Source organism: Pagrus pagrus, assembly GCF_965226575.1.
Source record: "Pagrus pagrus genome assembly, chromosome: 20".
Lineage (NCBI taxonomy): Eukaryota > Metazoa > Chordata > Actinopteri > Spariformes > Sparidae > Pagrus > Pagrus pagrus.
Genome location: NC_140207.1, coordinates 11,718,420 through 11,740,192, shown reverse-complemented (window position 1 = coordinate 11,740,192; position 21,773 = coordinate 11,718,420). Strand labels below are relative to the sequence as shown.

Genomic DNA, 21,773 nt, shown 5'->3' with positions numbered 1-21,773 from the left:
GAGAAATACCTTACCTTGTGCCTTTTTAGCTTTATTCGAGCGATGAAACAGCATTTGAGGTAACCAGAAAATATGTCTTTCATAAAACATGATCTAGTTTTAATAAAATACCAGTCAAACATTTTCTTTTCTTTTAATTAAACAGAACCTCAGGAAGTTTTTCAGTGAAAAACGGGTGTATGTTTAATTTACTGACCATGAAGATGTGCACAAAAAAGATGTTTTAAAGTAAATCAGGAAACTGATAAGACTGAAGCTCTCCCACACAATTTTAGATATTTAATAAGCTCATGGAGTGCAAGCATCACCTTCAGGTTAAAGTGTCAACTTAGCACTCAAGATGTCTTTTGGCAGATTGGCGTGAAATTGGGTGAGCTCAGCGATGCTCCCAAGGGGATAAACTCTTTCATTTGTGATGACCCTGTAACCCTTCCTCCAGCAGCCTCTACAGACAAACGTGACTTTTCTTGTTTAGCCTCACTGAGGATAAAAATGCACGGCCACATGTATATCATGAGTGTGTCTTCGCCATCGAGCTGCTTCATATCAAAGGATGTAATGAACGCTGCAGCCTCTGGGGATCCACACAGCGGCTTCAGGCCTTCGGGGCCTGAGGCGTATATGCAATTCATTTACAGTAAAAGGGGAATGCAGTTATTGTCTCTGAGTGACTGGATATAATCTACAGGCACATGTGCACTCTAAATTGCTTTCTTAATTAAATTCAAATTCAATTATGGAACAGATCACGGCGGATTCTCATCCTCAGATTGCCTGTAAACATGCGTTTATTGACGTCTCGACATCGCATTAAATATTGATTTCTGATGCATTAGCTTTTCTTTTTTAGAAGACGAAACATAAATTAATGATACGAGCTATTGATGCTCGCAGTGTGATGATCACAAGCGTCCATCCATAAATACAGACACACACACGCACTTACATATACACACACCTGGTGCGCCATTATTGTAAGTAGCCTCAGTGGAACGAGGCTGAGTCGACGCAATGGCAAAAAGTGTCAGGGGAGCAGGTGTTTATGCCTGTTAGAGAAATGGGAGTGCTTCAGATGTAGGCTGAGAAAGACAGAAACCCCTCCTTTTTCTTTCCCCTCCTACACTCATCTTTGATCCTTCTTCTATTAGTTCATTTCTTCCCTTTTTAGTTTTGTTCCTTCCTACTCAGCTCCCCCTCATCCCTTATCTTGTTTGGTGTTTCTTGCTCCACATTCATCCTCCCGTGTGTCACTGCTGCGCCTCTTTTCATGTCTCTAAATCTCCACCCCCCTCCCGACATCCAGCTCAGTTCCTCTTCCCCTGAAACGCTTTTATTCAACGTATGTGTTGGTGTCCAATCATTATCCACATACACATGCATACATGTATAGAGAGCCTGGAATGCATTTCATCTTTTGTTTTTATTTACAACACACTGCAGTAAATGTTCTGTCCATGACAGACCTGCCCACCACATGGTTTACAATCCTGCTTGATTGGTTAAGACCGCAAAGCTTCAGCGGTGCATAAATCATGTGGAGGTTTGCCAACAAACAGACAGTAAAACACTGGAAATGTTTCCACTGTGCATCACATCAAAATCTCACATTTTTTAATTCTAATGAATCCACACGGAGCACAATGACAATTTTCAAAATGATGTGAGTCGTGGCAGGAAACCAATACGATCCTTCCTGCACAATTCAAGTGGATGCCCTTGAAATTTGACTTGTGCATGCTCTGATGGGTAACTCATGGTGATGATGATGATGGAGGGAGTGAGTGGGGAGATGTGAGGGACATCAGTTATTCCACATAGTGCGGTGGCAGCAGGCCTCAGGACGAAGCGGCCCGCAGCTCTATGATCAATTCACAAGCCTTTAAAGATCCATCGAGAGCTTTCGAACTCGACTGGAAGGTCTTGCACTGAAGAACTGTGCCAATGAGCAGTACACATACTGTACAAGACATATCCACAAGAAACACTTTGTGCTATCAGGAAGCATGTGAAAAAGTCTTACTTGAGGAGTAATACTGTTCAAATGTAGTCCCAAAGTTTGAGTCTCCTTTGAATAAAAAAATCCTCTTTTGTTTGCATTTTTTGCACACCAGTTCTGTAAAACTCCTGCGGGACCGAAAGCAGGTTCGCTTCCCCTGCCCATGACCAGTGTACAGCTGTGGTCACCATATACCAAATGCACCATGACGGAGTTGTAGCATGAGTGCACAGTCTCATTTTCATTCTAATTTCCTGGCACGCCGTCTCCCTCAGCAGCTGAGGATCTTGATGAAGGCCCGTCTGAACTCGATGTTGAAGGTGGTGTAGATAACGGGGTTGAGGGCACTGTTGACATACCCCAGCCAGGTGAAAGCACTGTAAAGCCCAGGAGGCACATAGCATGTCCTGCAGTGGGTGTTCAGAATGTGAGTCACAAAGAAAGGCAGCCAGCAGATGAGAAACACCCCTGGAGCAGCCAGAGAGCAGAGAGGTATGGAGGAAGGACGAAACCAAAAACACAAGAGCAAAATTGTAAGGAACGGATTAAACAGTGTTTGTCTTCTGTTACATAAGCTGAAAATGTTAGCATGCTGGCTAAGTAGCTAACTGACAACAGTAGTGACAAGTGTTACTTCTAAAATTAGCTTATAAGGTCAGATATAATAAATGCAGTCAATAACTAACAACATTAAAGGATGCATTCACCAAAAAATGGAAATTCCGTCATTATTTAATCACTTTTTACAGCAAAACAGCGTTGTAGCATTCTCCAAAACAACTAAAGTAGATGGGGACTTGTTATAAAACGTACAAAAATAACCCCCCCGTAACCATAAATTGGCTCCATACAGCTTAATCCAAGTCTGCGGGAGCCTCAAGTTCCCACAGAAGTGGGAGTCTCCATCTATTTCAGTTGTTTGCACAATTTTGAAACGCTGTTTGCTGTAAAAAAACAACAACCCAGAAATGCTTTGTGGACTACGATACTTCACCTGACTTTCCATCACCGTGGGGGTGAGTAGATAATGACTAAATTTTCCTTTTTGAGTGAACCTGTCCTTTAATTAATATCTGGGGCTACATGTTACAGTAGAAAAAGTCAATAGTAAGTACAATTTTGAAGTACTTCTACTTATACGTATTTTCATTTTCTGCTACTTTACACTTCCACTCAAATATTGTACTTTTTACTCCACTGTGTGCTTTAGTAACTTTAGTTACTAGTTACTTTACAGATTGCATGCTGCATCTATACCAAAGTATAACACATTTTTACTTTATTTTATTGGCAATTGAATTAAAAAAGAAATACTATATATATGTAGTATAGTCGGTTGACCCATAGTATATAGTATATACTGTACCTGAATGTAATTGTATGTACTATTTTACTTTTACTTGTAATGTTGACTCATAAATACTTTTAATATTAGACACTGTATGACCTTTGGGTACTTTTTACAACACTGTAAACAACTATAAATGCTGCAGCCCTGTTGAAACACTCTTTTAATCCAAGATCTATAATTGGGGTCACAACATCAGGGCATAGCAGCGGTCATTTGTCTGAAAGGCAGGAGGGAAGTGGGCCCGACTGTGATCATTTTCTATGTGTCTGCCACAGTTTTCACTGACACCCCTGTAATGTAGTCAGACACCTCTGATTACATTTTTGTCAGCGAGATCTATGCTGTGCCAGAGCTAACTTGAACGAGCCTATAGCAACCTGGCTGATAATTGGAGCGTGTGGAAGCTTTGTCAGGAGCTGCAGCAAGTGTCTGGACACACACTGTGAACCTGAAGCCAACCAGTCTTTTTAAAAATATATTTCAGCTTGATTTATTGTGGCTCTGCAAAATATGCAGCAAATGCACACGGAGTTGGCAAATTGTGCTGGTGCAGGTGACCAGGTACGTGCGTCAGAAAAGTCCATAGTGAAATGCTCAAGGAGCTGAAGTGGAAGAAGTGACTGATGTATATTTCATCTATAAAATTGCATGAATAATGTGTAACCATGACTTTTACATGAGAGTCTTCACTCACCAAGCACAATGGCCAGCATCTGAGTGGCCTTCTTCTCCCGCGCGTGCATGCTCCTGAATCGTGGGTTGCTGATGTATGAATTAGACACCGGCCGCAACGACGTGTGTGTCCGTCCATTGGACAGATCCTTCACCTCGCAGCCCATCCTTACAGGAGGCTGGTCGTGCTGGTTGTTTCCCTCTGCCTTCTCCTCCACTCGCTCCTGCTCCAAGTCCAGCTCGGTGCGGCCGCAGGAGGCATGGCTCATGCTGCAGCAGTTCTGCATGTCCACCGGCGGCAGCACAGAGTTTTCCACAGGTCCCGTCTTCGGGCGTTTGTGCCACAGGCATCCTGACAGCAGGCTGGGCTTGGAGGGAGCTGAAGGCTCTACACTCTGCTGCCAGGACAAATGATACATTTTACAGTGCATACAATCACATTTATTGTAATATTATAAAATGTCACGTCATTAAAGCTCAACTGTTTTCATATAAACAAAGGCTCTAATGACTATGTGTAATGTGAAAGGTGTGGGATGTAGTGACGAACCTGCTTCAGAATGATGTATCCATTAAGCTCTATGGAGTGTTTTAGCGTTTTTCAGCTCGTTGTTTTGGTTTTCTGGCCTGCAGCTTAAATGTTCAACGGCTCTGATGAACTAACAGTGCAAGCGTACATTGGCGTTTTTGGAAATGGGGTTTTAAAACAAAAACAATCTCCTATCGAACATACTTTTTAGCACCGTTTCAGAAATAATCTTGATCCAACCTAATGGCCATTCACTTCACAGACTAGAAGATGACTGCATACTCTATGGTTGGTTGCTTAGTTACAGAAAATACTATGAACGAGGCAGGGAAACATACAGAATCCTCCGGGATAATGCTATTCTTATTCAAATATCGACAGGGGCCGTTTATGTCTCTCGTTCCATCATTGTATTATCAATTTCTATCTGTGTCTTTCTAAACATACTACAGATACGGACAACGGTAGATGTGCGGGGCAGTGTAGCCAATAGATCAAGTGAGACACGACGACATGACAAGAGGAAGAGGTTTTAAAAAAATGGTGGAACGTTTTGAGGAGACATATCTAATTGTTCGCCACAACTTTACAAGGTGACTTTGTGTAAAGGTTGTGTTTTCAGCTTGTTCTGCTGCCCCCAATTTTCAAAAGCAAGTCGCAGCTCTAATGTTCGAATTTCAAGTAATACAGTCCAGACATTGCTTTTCCTTGAGTGATCACCTTTTTATCTCGCCCTGCTTTAACGTCATATAGAAAATATTGGAAGCTGAGTGGTACTCCAATAAGCTGACAAAGTTGTGAGTATGACTCGAAAGATTGGAGGTAATGGCCGATACATTTCAGGAGTGCTGTGCAGTTTGACAGAAAGTGGTGACAAAGCTCTTCCTGCACCTCCGCCACAAGTTTATAAGTCACAGGCGCACAGTCAGTATTCAACACACAGCTGTGCGACTATTGTATCTGTATCATTCTTCAGAGCCTGTTTATTGACCTCTTACCAGCAAGTACCTTCACTTTCTAAAACAGCAACAAATGAACAAATAGAGCCGTTTCTCTGCAGTGTAATGAGTAATAAGAGACGTCAGCTCTAAATATTGTGCAATGTGTATTTCCAGTGAGTCCATGAACATGAATATTTATAGTCTTCTCTTACTCACACACTCGTCTCTTCACACATTTTCCTCAGCGGAAAATCACAGATTGTTATTCCCTTCGCCTTTGAGCAGTCTGCCTATTATGCAGGTGCTGCAGTGCGTCACCCACGGACCTCGCTCAGCTGACCGGTGACCAGGTGACACAAGACAACAGGCCACGCTTCAGAATCACAATTTTCAGCTTCCTCTCTGAACCCCCCCCCCTACGCTGCGAGCACACAGCGGAACGAAAAACTCACGCGTGCATGAACACACACACACACGGACAGACTTGCTTGAGAAGCCAAAAACAGAAGCGCCACGCGTGCCGACGCGCCGCAATACGCCAACACAGTCAGTACAGAGAGTTAGTCAGGTGTGAGGCCGCGCTGCAGTTTTGCTGAATGCAGCGCGGCCTCACGCCTGACTAATATAGATCAATTCAAGAATCTCGTTGTTGTGTTGGATCTCTGTTGTGTTTAAAACAACACCTACCACTTTAATCCTTATAGGTGACAGGTCTTGATTCGCCTTGGGAGGCTCCTCCTGAAGACAAGTCTCCTAGGGGAGCAGAAGAAAGTTTGAGATATTGTCCAGAAAAAAGGCTCCCAACACCCCTACCTCATTTAATCTACAGGTGCTGAATGTTTATGCCATTCACATGGAAACTCATCAATTCATCTCGTTTCATCTTGGAGGATGTATTTATTAAGCTTCAAACAAATCTCGTTGAGTGTCACAGAGAAAATAAATCAAGGGAATTAGTATTCATGTCCGTCACATCTTCAGTCACTGTCACAATTGAGCCAAACGCTGTGTGACTCAATTGAAGCTCAGAAATAAAGATAGCTTTAGAAAAAAACTGAAAGCCTCTTTCGTCATTTCAAATGTTCCCTCTGCTGATTGAGTAAAAGTCCTAATGTGTTATTTCAAAACACTTTTCCATTATAACTCTCTCAGTCTCAACTCCCGGGCTCGGTTCTTACAACGGGTGACTCCACTCATGGCTGAGATCCCAAACTGTGGCTCAACCACGACCAATTATCCATAACCTGCTGTTAAAATGGAGGACTTGAATTTCTGTGCAATGAAGGGGAAAAATGTGAGTGGAACGCATCCAAACACATTACACAGGAAGCTCCTGGATGTGCCAAAGCTGGTCAAGATACTGGCTGGAATTAGCTAATCGTGTCTTTTTATACACACATTCGTTAAAAATAGGGCTGATACAGAAGATGACCTGATGTCTCCTTGCCCGTGGTTAAAAGATAAAGCCATCGTTGTGTGATAGATCTAACTGGGGCAAATATTAGAGTGACGGATGTGATCAGAGAACTGACAGCTGGTTGGAAACTGAGTTCAGATTTGCACTGTAATGACATTTAATGAACAGTGTCACATTACTGATGGTAAAAGTTAAAAAACATGATGCGTTTTGATGTAAAAAATCTCAAAATAAACTTAAAACAAAACAACAATCTATGATCCTTGATATTTTATTGACCATATCTATCTAAAATTATTAAAATATAAGTTGGACAGTGGTTTATTTGCGGCTATTTTTTATTTTATTTTTTCAACTCCAGCCATTTCAATTAAGAAAAGCTTTAGTTTTATAACGCCAGATGTCTATATATACATTATACATTTCAACCTAGACCTGTCATCATCTAAAAGGCCTACAGTCAGCCTTCATTTACATAAAATAACACACATCTTCCCTCCTATTACAGCAAAGTAATACTCTTGAGACTCTTCTGACACTTTCACCTGTGACTTATAAAAATCCATGCATATGAGAGAAAAACGGCTTTTACTGGGGCAGTTTTACGCAGTTTTTCTGACAGCGGCAATGTGATTTTATACTGTAATTGAACAAGTTTTGAGGCTTTGGCTGAGGTTTTGCTAGAGCACATAAAAGTAAAAGGAAAGGTGAGTGTCCCCAATGGAAACAGCATAATAAAAAGGTGAATTGTAATTTACATGTCATTATGACTGCATAATGTGAGTGCATGTGAATGAGGGAGAGAGACTGTTCCCGCATGAGACATGTAAGGATGCTGCAAGGAGAAAACTAATCAGCACTATTCTTAGCTTGACCAAAATAACTTATGAATTTATACAATCAAAAAGTTTTTATAAATGGATAATGGTGTTTTTCTTTGCATTGTGTCTGACTAATGCTGGCAACCCCAAAAGTTGTGTTCATATTGTCTGCTTACAACTGATCAGCAAAGCATTTACAAGCAACGATTAACCATTAGTTAAAAACAAATCACTAATCCTTTACGAACAGCAGAAGACAGTTGTCTCACCACTGACGGTGGAGTTGAGCCTGGTTGCACTTTCCCGCTGGCTTGTCCAAAGGTGATCCTCTTCCTCCTCATCCTGAGGAAGACGTAGATGCGGATGTAGACCAGCAGAGTGACGATAAACGGCAGGTAGAAGGACACCACCGAGGAGTAGATGACAAAGTCGGGGTTGGAGATGGAGCACACCATGGGGTCATCTGTGACAAACAGATGATTGAATTATGTAAAACAGCCTCAAAACCACAGGGATGATAAAAGACAGCCGTAGTAATTTACAGTCACCCTCTGACCCTGGTGCATGCCCTCCATTTTGAAAATGACCTCGATGACTCGTCCTCATTATTATTCTGCAGACAAAGTGAACCGTGCGTGGCTGCACACATACACACACAGTGATGAAGGGATGATTGATATGACAATAATTGCGCCATAAATTCACGATAAAAGACCCTTTGACATGATAATAACAGTGTAAAGGCCAATTATTCAGTCAGAACTCAAGAGTTAAATATCTATCAAGTGAGCTAATAGTGCTGTAAATTGGAGTTTGAAGAGAAATGACACAATCTTTGACCACAGCTGTGACATGCATATTGAATGTCAGTGGCATGAACAAACTGAGGTGATTTACAGTACCGTTCCCTGGATGTTCCTCTGGATCGATACCACATACCTCAATACACAGAGAGATGCAAACAAGCATGGACAGATGCAGCCTATTTTAAGCCACACACCAAACCACCTTCAGTTTCTAGATTCATATTATTTAACCCTTTTGTCTGGCACTAATGCACTAACTCTAACCCTTTTCACACTGCTCCTTTTCAATCAGTTTCTTTTGGGCCCGATGTAAACCCATCGCTCCCACCTTCCAATGCTAATACGTGGTTACTGACAAAACGGTGGGAATCCTGCAATCACAAGGCATTGTTATGCATTGAATGTAAGCGGACTCACTCACAGACCAAATGCCTGTATCTCTGTGAGTAGCTTTGCATTGTGTCTGACTAATGCTGTCCATTGTGCGTGTGCAGTCATGCATCTGTGCTGCTGGGTACCGAAATTAAAATAGCCACTGGTGATGTCTCTCGCATTTCTACAGTCCGTTTTATTGTTTGGTGGTTGATTTCTCTTGTTCACAAATCACCGGCCACAATCATACATAAATCAACATCTCCCAGAATCATCAAGCAGAAACCGTCCCTCCACCTACAGTAATCTCATCTAACCAGAATTTAATGCATGCAATATTTAAAAATTAAACATTTACAATAAAAGAACAAAAGAGCCTCCTGTTATTGCGACTTTGGAGCGTCCCCCACATTACTCAAAGACGATTACCTCCACTGCTAACCTTGTACATTTTCCAAGGACTAATAAGGTTGTGACACCGGTGTTACTCCAGGCTTTTTAGAGGAATAGATGCTCACTATCTGTGGAGAGCTGTTACTGTATTAAATGAATTAACTGTTAATGCAAACTGAACATTTTCTACTGCTGCAGCTTCACATTAAAGGCATTTAACCGGTAAAACGAGTCGAGTTTTATTTTGAAGTAGGCTAGTCCCAGGAAATTCAACCTGTTCAGTGAGTTTATCACTTACAGAAATTGTTTGTTTTACAGAGCAAAACATTGGTCATTTTCAGCTTTTTTTAAAAATCAGTTTTAAATATGTCTTGGAGTAGTTTTATTCAGTCTGTTGGAGTAATTGAACAAGAAGTTGTTGTTAGATGAAGAGCTGCAGATGACAGGCTGCACAACTCCAACTTCTCAGTGAGGTAACCATCTCCTTTTCCCTCATTAACGTTATCAGTTTCTCTATTAGCACTGGGTTTAAATGTGAAATATTGCAAAACAGGCTCTTTTACATACAGTACAGCGTGTAAACTATGGACGGAGCTTCTGGGTCGGAAAAAGGTGAAACTAAGTGCCTTTAAATGGCAGCAGGCAACTCCACTGGTTTCAAAAGAAACCCAACTGAATGTAAGCTTATGAGAAAATGAGTTGCTAGTTTCAAGGCCTCACCAAGTAGACAATAAAGGATAGTATGGTTTAGGGCGTGGCTACCTTGTGAGGGACGCAATCATGGTGTGTCCTCGTGTCAACCAGGAAATCCTCCCTAGCTCCACCCTCTCGTCCAAATATGGTCACTTCCGGCTCCAAAAAACCAAACAAACAGAAAACCCACCAAAACCACCATAACGCTAAACTCAAGGCTTCAAAACAGTAGTCCACAAACCAATGGGTGACGTCACAGTCATGTCTGTCAGACTCACCATGCTCCAGTTTGTAACACTATGTTGAGTCTCAAGTTTCATAATTTTCACAGGCTGAGTAGTGCAGTACTCTGTATGACTTGCAAATGGACTCTGACATGCTAAATTGGTCGAGCTCACCTTTAAATCCCATTTTAGTTGGCACTTCGTACCCCACCACTGACCCCGAAGTGTTAGAAGACTGAATTTGACCCTGAAATTCACAGTATCACGGTGCCTTCGCGCCTCGCATCCTATCCTGCATCCTGCATAACTTGACTCTCCGCTACAATGCGTCTGGACAGGAAGATGAAGACAAAATGTTGTTGACCTGACCTGTGGTGTTGAAACCAAACAGCAGAGGACAGGAGACAGCGAAGGCCAGGACCCACACGGTGGCAATCATCATAAAAACTCTCTTCCGGGAGCGATGGGTGGTGTTGTACAACACAGGCATCACCACTGCTGTGTACCTGCAAATGCAAATACACAGGTTAGAGTCAAGCTTTGAAAATGAGTGAGAACAGGGGATACATGGTGACATTTGAATGAAAAGAAAACTGCTGATATAGTACAGTAAAAGGGAATAATTAGAGAGAGAAGAGCCTCCGTGAAAGGAGCTAGTCTTCGGGGACGCCAGGAAATGCACTGCTGAGAAAAAGAGGATAATATAAAGACCAACAACGGAGCAGCAGAGCAGGCATTTCTATTTTGGAACAATTTGGGTATTCAGCAATAAAACCAGTGGAGCTTTGATTTAAGAGTTAATCAGCACACTATATGCCAAGAGTGTATAATGAGCCCGGGAAAAATGGGTTCAACAACGGCTCGGACGAAGCAGCAATTACGCTGAACCCCGACCCAAAATGGATGTGATGTTATGTTGTTTAGAGCCAGATAACTGCCATGATTGTTTATCCTCATCAGACTAATTACACTGGTCCCTCTCTGGGCAAAATGCAGGGTGAAACCCTGAGCACAGACGTTTACTAAAAATACTCTTCCCTCCCTGCTTTACTTTGTCTTTACCCTCCTGCCATGTTGCTGTCTGGTTAAATAAAAGCATCGATGAAAAAGTGGAGGGGCAAAAAACCATGTCTATGATTTATTGATCAGAAGTGCAGCTTTAAGTTTCATTTTTAGCTGGGGACGAAAACAAGGCTCCTCGGCTCTGAGTCGCCGGTCACAATATGACCTACGCTGTAAATACTTTCAAGAAGACACTTCACCTTGATGTTCGATGGGAAAACTTCTCGTCTGGTGTATTAGAGAGGCGACAAATCTTCCCTGCTATCACTGCAACGCTTGCTGTAAACTTATAAATAAACAATGCAGTCGCAAAGGTAACGCGGGTGTGTTATACACTATCATTGACACAGAATGCCCTGGGAGCCTTTCTTTTATTTAGCACCTCACCAGGCGTGTGATACTGTAGAAGTGTTGTTGACTCATCTAATGATCAATCACAGAGAACCACAGGGCGCCAAAGAACTCGAAAAGCAATTATTCATTGTCACTGCAGACATGTAGCCATGTGCAGTTAAAGATGCAAAACACCAAACAAATTTTTAAGATATATGATCATGTTCTGACTGACCTGTGAGGGAGCTCTGGGGCAAAACACTCTGCACTGTGTATGTGCCACGTTGCCTTCAAGTTCTCATTAAGACACAGGCCTTTGCTGCAGGGTTTCTTCTGTGTAATAATTTGTGGTAATTTAAGCTCTCAATAAAGCAAAATAGTATATATGGTAAACTTGTAAGCAAACAGTTGCTTATTTACACGTTGCACCAATTATTCCATATTTGTCCAATATTAACCCTTTTAGTTGTGCAGGACTGAGGAAAAGACACAGGAGATGCAGACAAACTGATGAAGAGTGAAGGACAAACGCAGGCTTAAATATACAGGGGCAAATTAACAAACGACACACAGGTGCACAGAAAACAGGCAGGAAAAAGACAAAGACAGGAAGTGTAACATAAAGAGAGGCTTTCACCATAAAGCAGGAAATAACAAAACTTAAACCAATGACCACGACAATATTTGCCTCTTTAGCTCCTGAATGCTCCACTATGTTCACCAGCTCGTCTCTATCCACAACTTGTGTAAAAATAAGAATACAAACTGAGTGCAATCATTTCCAAACAAGCTGTGTTTACTAACGAAGGTTTTACAGTGTTCCTGAGCCCACAGTAATATCATTTATGTTTCACAAAGTGGGGGCCAGATCTGGGCCACAACTAATTTGATACACGTAAATGCTTTTAAATTTGCAAGTGGGGTATTTACTGACGTACCACGTGAAAATCTCTTAAGCTTGTGTGAACCACAGACAAAAAAACCCATTGACTTTGAGACGAGGGAACCGGAAGTGAAGTTAAGTCTGTGTGATGCTGAGCAGGTTGTGTACAGGGTCTATTTTTTTAAATTTTGTATGCTACAGTGATGGTTAGCAGAGTAAGCTGTTCAGTAAAGCTAAACAATGAGCTCACTATAAAGCTCTGCAAAGCTGAGGGGAGCTGCAGATTACAGGTGCTAACTCTCTACAGGTTCATCACTATGAGCGACCAGTTTCACATATTGTCAAAGCGTTTTCACTTTGTCATGTGATAAATCGGAATAATTAGGTGTTAAAGTGTGAAGTTGACACTACAAGACAAGAGCACATAATCTGATAATAGTGTAGGACCATCTGATTTGTTAATTGCAAATTTAAAAATGTATCAATGCAATGAATCTGGGACTTTTGGAGCCCGTGAGCTGGCGTTGCTTTGCCCTGTTGGTAATCCAGCTTTGGAGATGACGACACCATATTATGAAAGCATCCATCGGAAAATCTTACGAACAGAGGAAGGCCTCCATACATGCTGTAAATACATCCCCATGACGCCTCCAGTCCTCCTATATTCATTCTATACAGTTGAACTCTTTATGCCTGGGGGTTGTAAGTTCAAAGACTTGAGGGAGCTATTAAATATTAACTGCGACACAAGAAGAAACTAAGCAAATAAATAATGTAAATACTAGATGCTTATTTACAGTAAAGCTTCATGCTGATGGCACGACGCCGCTCCTCCGGCATTAATGCAGACAAATGCACAGCAATTAGACACAAACATACACGAGAACCTTGAACCTGAAATCAAAAGCACACAGTGTGAACAAACTCTCCTCATTCCTGCCTCCTCCTCACTGTCACACACGGATATACACACATGTATCAGGAGGATATGAACAGGATGGGAAAACAGTGTCACTCTCCAGCAGGTCTTGAAATTTCTATGAGGTGAGGTGAACAAAAGAATTACATCTTGAGATATGGAAATCTCTCACGGATGACATTTATGCTGGAGATGTCATGGCAACATCTGTAGTCAAACCTGCGGCACGGAGGTAAGAACACACACACACACACACTCACTGCACACTCACCTGTCAATGCTGATAGCGCACAGGTTGAGGATACTGGCGGTGCACATCATCACATCTAGCGTGACAAAGATGTTACAGTAGAGCCGGCTGAAAAGCCAGGCACCGCCGACCACCTGCACAGGACAGACAGGCATATTAACAATGGACACGTTTCTTTTCCTCGTTCTTCACCGTGAAGTGTGAAGACCCTATTGAGGGCACACATGAGCGCACACACTCGTACATGTGACGGAAAGGAAAGGAAGAGGGGAAAATGTGCACATGGAGATAGTTTGGGCGTAGACGGAGACAGAAGTATAAACCTGAGCTGCCTAAATATTAACCCTGATATGTTAAACTCAAGCATTTATGCTAACAGGGACACTCATTTACGCATGAATTAGTGAACATGTTTATGTCAGCATACAGCAGATAGCCTTAGAAGACATAAACTGCAAGGTGCTCTGTAACGGTGTAAATGTTCTGTGATGATGGACTATGTGCATAATGTTGTTAGCAGTAATGTAGAATCAAGGGAACGTGTCAAACACAGGATCTAATTGTCCTCAAGAGAGTTTTCCAACTCTCAGATAGGACATTAACCCAAGGCTAAACCAATAACACCCTGCACCATCCTCTCCACATCCACACCCCCCCGCCCTCCGCCAGCAGAGGCCTGCTCAGGCCAACAGGCTACCACTTCGGCTCCATAATGCCGGGTAATAACTGTCAAACTGACAAAGATAAATGGGACCCGGGCTCCTTCGCCTGACTACTGAATCTCTTAAGTCCGAGACGGGAACATACGCCTACCTGCACAAAGAGGCGGCACGCACACATGGGAATACGCACAGGCACAGGCACGGGCACACACAGATACAAAGACACAAATAGACAGATCTCTCTCTCTCTCTCTCTCGTTTAGTTGAAAGAGACAAACAGATACACATTTGTTTTTCTCATACGTGCTGATGAGGAAACATTCACATTCATTTCCAGACTTAACTCTCCGCAACACAGATCTTAACCAAACCTCCGCCCGCAGACAAATATATTAAACCCATTAATCCATTTCTTTTTTTTCTCCACTCTTCACATAAAAATACATTTGGTTGTCATGGTTAGCGGCACTCAGCCTGTGGAAACAGCTGCAGACTGCCTTCTGTTTATCAAGTCTGAGGAAATAAACCAGCTGATGTCATCGTCACATCATCGAGGTTATTCCATTTTGCCTGACACAAATTAGGGCCACTCAGTTAGAAAGATGTGGAGTGAATTTCAAAAGCTGCTATTCTGCTGCATTGTGGGAAGTTTAGGAACCAGCATTTTTGGATCAATACTAGCAGTGTGCTTGGGGGTGTTGGCTGATCTAACAACTTTGCAAAAGTCACCTTTAAACAAAAGACGTGTCAATAGAACACATTTATTTACAGTTATAACCAGACTGTAATCTATTCGGTCGATTACCTCACAGTTAAATCTATCCCACATAATTGGTAATCAGCAGCCACTTCTGTAATCGTCAGTGTTTCCTCTATATACAGTTAAAGGGGCTCTATGTAACACTTTCTAGCAATTTACATGTATTACTCACATTTTTATTGGCAATATGTGAGCGGGTTGTAACATGCTGTGAAAAATAACACCTTCCCCGTCTGTCTCTGTTGCCTAAACAAGCCTGCGGATGATTTGTTTGGGACGTTTAATGCTGCTGGACTGTGGATTTCTTTGTGAACAAGCTGGATTTTCTGCAACAGTCCAGCAAAAGATGTGACGTTATGCACGTTGTCAAGGCGCCTTGTCTCAGTACCTAGTAGAAATTGAGTCCGCTGGAGAAAGCGACCTCCATCCAGCACAACAAAGACGTCCCCTTCAGAGTACCCTCGATGTCCCCTCAGGAATTGTTCGTGAAAATTTTGTTTTTTGTTTTTGATTCGCTCCGACAGTGAAATGAACTATCTGCCCTTGTTCATATATAAATATATACTCAAAAAAGTCAATATGGATACCAACGAATGCTGGATTCAAGAGGGTAGTGTGAATGCACGCTATTGATCCACAAGGAAACTGAGCTGCTCACAGCTGTGAGAAGAAAAAACATAAAGTGCAGGCGGCGGTGACACAGAAAGATCTTAGGACAAAAAAAACTACACAACAGTAAAGTATGTTGATTATTTTATGTACTAAGTGAAAAAACATTATTCTATGACAATTAGTAGTGCATATGTAGTATGAAACTGGAACACAGTGTAGGCATAATGATCACAACACCACTGTTGCATAAATTCTGACAATTTTCTTTCTTGCAAATTGTCCAAGAATAGAAATACGATCAATGCAAACATAATATGTACACTGCATGCACAGTTTGTACTCAGTCACCCCCACAAACACAAAAAGACTGAAGCAAACATGTGGGTACATACTGAATATTGCACACACAGTGTGGGACTATAATGGTGACTCAGTGGGGCTCTGCAGACACCTCGCATCGACTGCGTTTGAATGTATGTGGTCAATATTTTCACAGCAGTGAAGTGTACTTAATGTCTCAGAAAGAAGACACAGCAGGGGGGGGAATTGTCAGGACAATGGGACGAGACAGTCCAAGGAGTATCTGTCAGAGGGAGGGAATCTGTGTTTACAGGTGTAGATGATATGAAATTTTCATTCCGTCCAGATTTTCACATTTTTTCATTTCAATAAATCAGCTGCAGTGCGTTCCTATCACTTAATCTTACGTTTTCTGTCAGATCCCGCCGTACTCCTCACCATAAAATCTTCACCTGAAAGTGGAGTAACCTCGAATGGAGGTGTTTCCGTAGTCAGGTCATATATTTGCTGAGGATGAACAGCATCATTTAGGATGAATTGTTGAAAGTCAGCGCTCCGTCATTGCTGCCAATACAACCACTTCCTTCAAGTGCAAGTCATACATCAACTGTACCATCCGGGGAGAAGGTGGCTTGCTCAAGGGCGATTAGTACCTGCTGAGGGTAAGGAGAGTGGTACTCAGTCAATTTTCCTGCCAAGAAGCAAACCAGCAACCCTCTGGTCACAACAACCTAATCCCCCCCCCCCGTCCTTCAGATTAGAGCTGGCAGGGCGATGGTGCTCGCAGTGCCAGTGGGAGCTAAAAGTCCCTCGACTCTGAACTTGTGTTTCTCCCAGCCGTATCCAAGATATTACTGACCTTTACAGTCCTGTTAAATTAATGAATTTTGTGTCATACTATCTTCTAATGACCTATTCCTTGTGGGATTGTGAGTCTCCCCTTTGAATCTGAAATGAAAAATGTAGCACATGCTCTTACAGCATGACCGCTCGCATGGACGTTAAACCCATGACTGAATCCTGTCGAGTTTCCTCGCCACCTTAATTTACCTTTCGCGGGATGAGATCGCCTTTAATTTGTCTGCTTCTGCTCACTGAGTGTGTTAATTTTTCATCTGGTTGACCAGCTGATGAATCTCCCGCACGCTGTTATAAATAGTGCTTTCTGCTGACAGTGGGCAAACTTGAGGCAGCAGGGTGGCTGCTTGTTATACATAACTGGACTTCGACCAGGTGATTTTCAGACCTCATGTGGGCAAACACCTGCCCTCAAGCTTCAGGGACGCTGTTCCACATGCACACAAGCCTGTGGACACCTCTGCAGTGCATTTTAGTGGATTGCGGTGTACTCCTCAGATAAAAAGTAGAAGCCTGAAGGTTATGTAAGACGGTGCAGTTAATAAGTTATTGCGCAGCGAGTGATGAAAGCTTAGAAAATTAGCAATTAGCAGACGAACTATGTCTCACTTGAGTATTCTGTGAGGCGCAAATAAAAATTAAACGCTACAACAAATTTGCCACGTGCCTCGAAGAAGGTTGAAAAATTAAATTCACAGGTTTATTCGTAAGAGCTCAGCCAATTACCCGCCGCATTTGAAGTCATTATTTGTTAATACGCAATACGTCCTTCAGCAATTATGTATAATCTACGTGAGAAGTGAAGCACTATCTGTCATCATCATTACTGTCCCTTTGTCACCCACACAGTCACCACGTAATAAGCTCCAATGACCCTCATCGTTCTTCCCTCTGACTCTTCCTCCTTTTTTTTTGTTGTTGCAAAAGTCCAATTTGTCTCCTCCTCAACTTCCCGTCCTTTTCCCTCCCCTCTCTTCTCCTCGCCAGCGTCAGCTCCTCACTCCACTGCACTGCCAAGCATCTGTATATCAATCACTTCCACATCCTCTTCCCTTCCTCTCTACCTTCTTATCCTTGTTTGCCTCGGAGCTTTAGATCAGCGATTCCCAAAAAGGGGGTACTTGTACAGGGATCTGCAGTTGCCACCGGTGTGTAGGAGGAAATTGTCGGGTAGCTCAACAAATTAAAAAAAGAGAAAAGAAATCTTGATGTGAATAAAAAAAACCATAGAATCCAATTATGATTACAAATTGGGGTGATGCTGGTCTTCAAGCACGCCTTCATTTACTGTCACAATAACCAGCAAGCATACGATAAGCTGGCTGTTGTGATACCTGAAAGGTCCAGTGTGTGGGATTTAGGGGGTCCATTAGCAGCACTGGAATATAATATCCATAATTAAGTCTTCATCAGGTGTACAATCACCTTAAAATAGGAGTCTGCCATGGTGCACTGTAACATTTCTTAGTTGCCCAGAACAGACAAACCGAACAGCCGCTCTAGACAAGGCCACCTTTTCAGTTTTTCAGTGGCCACCTTGAGGACGACACACCTCGAAGGTGAGAGTGAGGGGAAGGTTTTTTAGTCGGTTGTCATCTGAAGCCTCACCACTAAATCCTTCACACGGGATATTTAATATAAGGCCAAGTTTTGTCAAAAAGATTTCATGAAAATTTGCCAGCAAGCAACCAAGCAGAGAAGTTGAAATAACTGGCAAAAAAACCCCCCTAATGTAAAAACGTTTTTTAATGGTAACTTGTTAGCTATGGCTTTATATATTTAGACTACCTCAAATCAAAGGAAAAACGGTAACAGTTGAAACTAGAATGGCCTTCATTAGAGCGCATACCTCTGCCAAGGCAGATTTTTTTCATTAAGCTGCATGAAGACATTAACAAAAAAACTGAAAAACACCCTATCTCGCAATGTTAAAGAAAGTGAGAAGGAATTCCTGGATCCATCCCTTTACCCCGATCTGCATCAAAACTTTATGGGGTCTATTCTGGATTGAGACCCATCGTCTATCCAAGTTTAGAGAAAATTTGCTCATTAGATTTAGTGTGACCCTGCTGACAAACCAACCACAACCAACAGTGTGAAAACATAACCGTAAATTGTGCAAATACACTCCTCACCTCCAGGTATACGACCCAGGGCATGACCAACGACGCCACCAGCAGGTCGGCCACAGCCAGGCTGACCACCAGGTAGTTGGTGGTGGTCTGGAGGGAGCGCTCCCTCAGCACAGCCAGACACACCAGCACGTTTCCAAACACGATGGCCAGGATGAGCAGGGAGTACAGCATGGCGTAGTAGTTACGCTCGTCCTGCCCTGACGCCTCCGAGCTCTCGTTCCTCTCGTCCCATCCGAGGCTCTCTGATTCGTTCCAGAGCTGCTCTGCACTGCTAAACATCGCCATGGAGGCGTCCCGGTGACATGGGAGGTGAGATGTTTGGCAGACCTACCAAAGGAAAAAAAACAAGAAACAGTCCGTAACATAACTTCCTCTCACAAACATAACATTTCTCACATCTCATTAGTCATTGTCACTATCATTTCAGGTACGAGGCCCGCTGGGAAACATCTCCTGGCAACAGTAGCCAGACGAGCTGATAAATAAAACAGATGAAATACATCCCAGCTGTAATGTTCTTTGCTGTACATCACTGCACACATTCACAAGAGTTTTATTTTTCCTGAATGAAAGACTGAACCACATATTGATGCCTCTCTGGCTCCTACACAGACGGTCAGCTCCACAAAGACTCAGCCGAAACTTCGTCGACAGTGTAATGCATTTATAATCGTTCCAGTCAGGCTGTTATATGCATCCCCTTCCTTCCTGTAGATGGCTTCTCATACAACTAACAGAAACTACAAAGCACAGAACTTTAATAAGGGACTGGCAGCATGCCTTTGAGCACTGTCAGTGAGGTTAGCTCATCAGGGAGGGGTAATAAGTCAGCACTGCCACCCTAAGAGGTCCGGTTGGCTCCGGTCCCAGGCTCTGCTCCTTCTACTCCATCCTTCCTCTCATTTATTCCCAATCCTCCCTGTCTGGCCAGAGTCCAGATATCCAAAAGGCAGGGCTGTGGTGATGCTCACACCTGTGCCTGGATGTTAAAACAAACCGATCCGTCTTATCCAGCTGCCCTCCTTCTTCTCTTTCTGTGACAGAAATAGGGACAGGGAGAGACTAAAGGAGCGTCTTTAGATCTGGCTCAAATCCAGGAGGCTTTTAAAGATTTTCCTCAGTCTATAATTCCTCTCAATGGCTCCAGTATCATATGATTCTCCACCAGAGAAAAACAAGAAGCAAAGAAGAAAGAAAGCCACTGATACAAATCACCTTGGAGTCTCCTGACGGGAGTGCAACAGCAAGTTTATCGCAAAATAAGGTGTGACAGGCCATGAGAAGTTAAAACCACATCGGAGCGCACACACATTAATTTTTAATCCAAGGGCACTGGTTATGTGAGAGCTTGGGTAAATGGTTTGCTTATACTTGTAGATCAAGTGCCAGTGAAAGTGATTTCCCTCTTCAGAGCTCCCTCTCATTTTAAATACCAGCTGATCCTGCTCACTAAGTGTCAGTGTGCAGGACCTTTAAATGTACATGCCCACATATATAGGCTGTGTATGTAGTGTTGTGCTGCATGTGCCTGTATGATCTAAAGCCACTAGGAAATGAGGAGGAGGTGTTAAACTGTATAAAACCTAAACTTAGGCACATTATCAGAGCATGAATGCCAGATTAAGTGAATTAAATGAAGACCTAACTGTCAGCAACTGTTTTATAGCAGCCAGGGGAATCTTAATTTGCGCCACGACAAGCCCCGGTCGTAAAATTAAATTAGACCTCATGATAGCGCACCTTATCAGGCTTCATGATCAAGCTCCCAGAAAGATTGGGGTCAGTTTTTACTCCGCTGACACAAAGAAAACGAGTTTCCAACATGGTCACATATCAGAGCGCAAGCAGAATGGAACAATTAACAAACAAAGCAGCAGATTTGAGTGTAATTTAAGGCGCAAACACTGGAGCAGAAACAAGAAAACAAGATTTCACAAAAGCGAGTTCGGGATCATGAAGTGGTACCCCCTCTCTCCCCTCCTCCTCCTCCTCCTCCTCATCCTCCTCCCTCAAGTAAACACACTTACCTGTTACTGTTTCCGAGTGGAGGACTCATCAGATGCCATCGAGGAAAAGCCCGTGTGCGAGAGTTAAAAGTTATCCGGTCATCGCGTCCAGGTCCGCGAGGCGAGCGGGAGGAGCGCTCGGTGCCATTACGCACGGGGCGAATGTGAACGTGGGAAGCTCTCAACCCGCGGCGCACTCACCACCTCCCCCCCGCCCACCCACCCTAAGCTCCGTGGCTGTGTGACGGCAGGTAACACGCGTTGAGCTTATTATTTTTTTGCCTCACACTTTGGTTTTGCATTCACACCGGAGGCGCGCCTGCGTGGTTGGAGACGTCAGGTGTCTCCTGTTTGTGCGTCTAGCGACCAAATATGAAAAACCTCCATCAGAATAACATATGTTTAATCTATATGTGGTTAAATGATGCTACAGATGATCGCATGTGCTTGAGTTGTGTTACCCGCGGCCGTTCTCCTCAGCATGACCCTGAACCAGTCTGGGTCGTGCTTTGCTGGGAGTGACATCCGCATAAAAATAGCCTAATGTTGGCCTCATAAAACAGGACCAGTAAGATCTACAGAGCGTGAATTAGGTCAGTCTGGGTCCATGTGTGGGAAAAAAAAAAATGTATGGACAGTAACACTTTTGTAGCTCTGGCATCCTATTGGTCCCCTTCCAACTCCCTTCCACACAAAGAAGAAACCCTCAGTGCAGATGAAAAGCACCTGCAGCACTTGTCTTCTATCTGACATTCCCAGCCAGTGAGCTTTGTTTTGC

The 21,773-nt window shown here is 42.9% G+C and overlaps 1 protein-coding gene across 2 annotated transcripts; it reads right to left on the bottom strand.

The window, feature by feature from the left end:
• Positions 1-1,462: 1,462 nt before the first annotated feature.
• drd3 (dopamine receptor D3) lies at positions 1,463-21,122 on the bottom strand. 2 transcript variants are annotated; one of them, XM_084340928.1, is made up of 8 exons: positions 21,017-21,122; positions 18,990-19,316; positions 13,684-13,796; positions 10,585-10,721; positions 7,997-8,190; positions 6,177-6,242; positions 4,042-4,417; positions 1,463-2,464 (listed from the first exon to the last, which is right to left on the bottom strand). In XM_084340928.1, exons 2-8 carry the CDS (start codon positions 19,272-19,274, stop codon positions 2,268-2,270), a joined length of 1,368 nt encoding a protein of 455 aa, XP_084197054.1. In that variant the 5' UTR covers positions 19,275-19,316; positions 21,017-21,122; the 3' UTR covers positions 1,463-2,267. The 2 variants fall into 2 exon arrangements, with proteins under 2 accessions (XP_084197054.1, XP_084197055.1); XM_084340929.1 differs by having other exon boundaries at positions 1,463-2,403.
• Positions 21,123-21,773: the final 651 nt, after the last annotated feature.

Bases quoted from the DNA above. Each gene is read 5' to 3' on its own strand.
- drd3 (XM_084340928.1), bottom strand. From the start codon at position 19,274: ATGGCGATGTTTAGCAGTGCAGAGCAGCTCTGGAACGAATCAGAGAGC. The intron at 8,191-10,584 runs GTCAGGTCAACA...TGTTTGTCACAG, and splicing joins GTTTGGTTTCAACACCACAG to ATGACCCCATGGTGTGCTCC. The intron at 6,243-7,996 runs GTGAGACAACTG...CTGCTCCCCTAG, and splicing joins GCTCAACTCCACCGTCAGTG to GAGACTTGTCTTCAGGAGGA.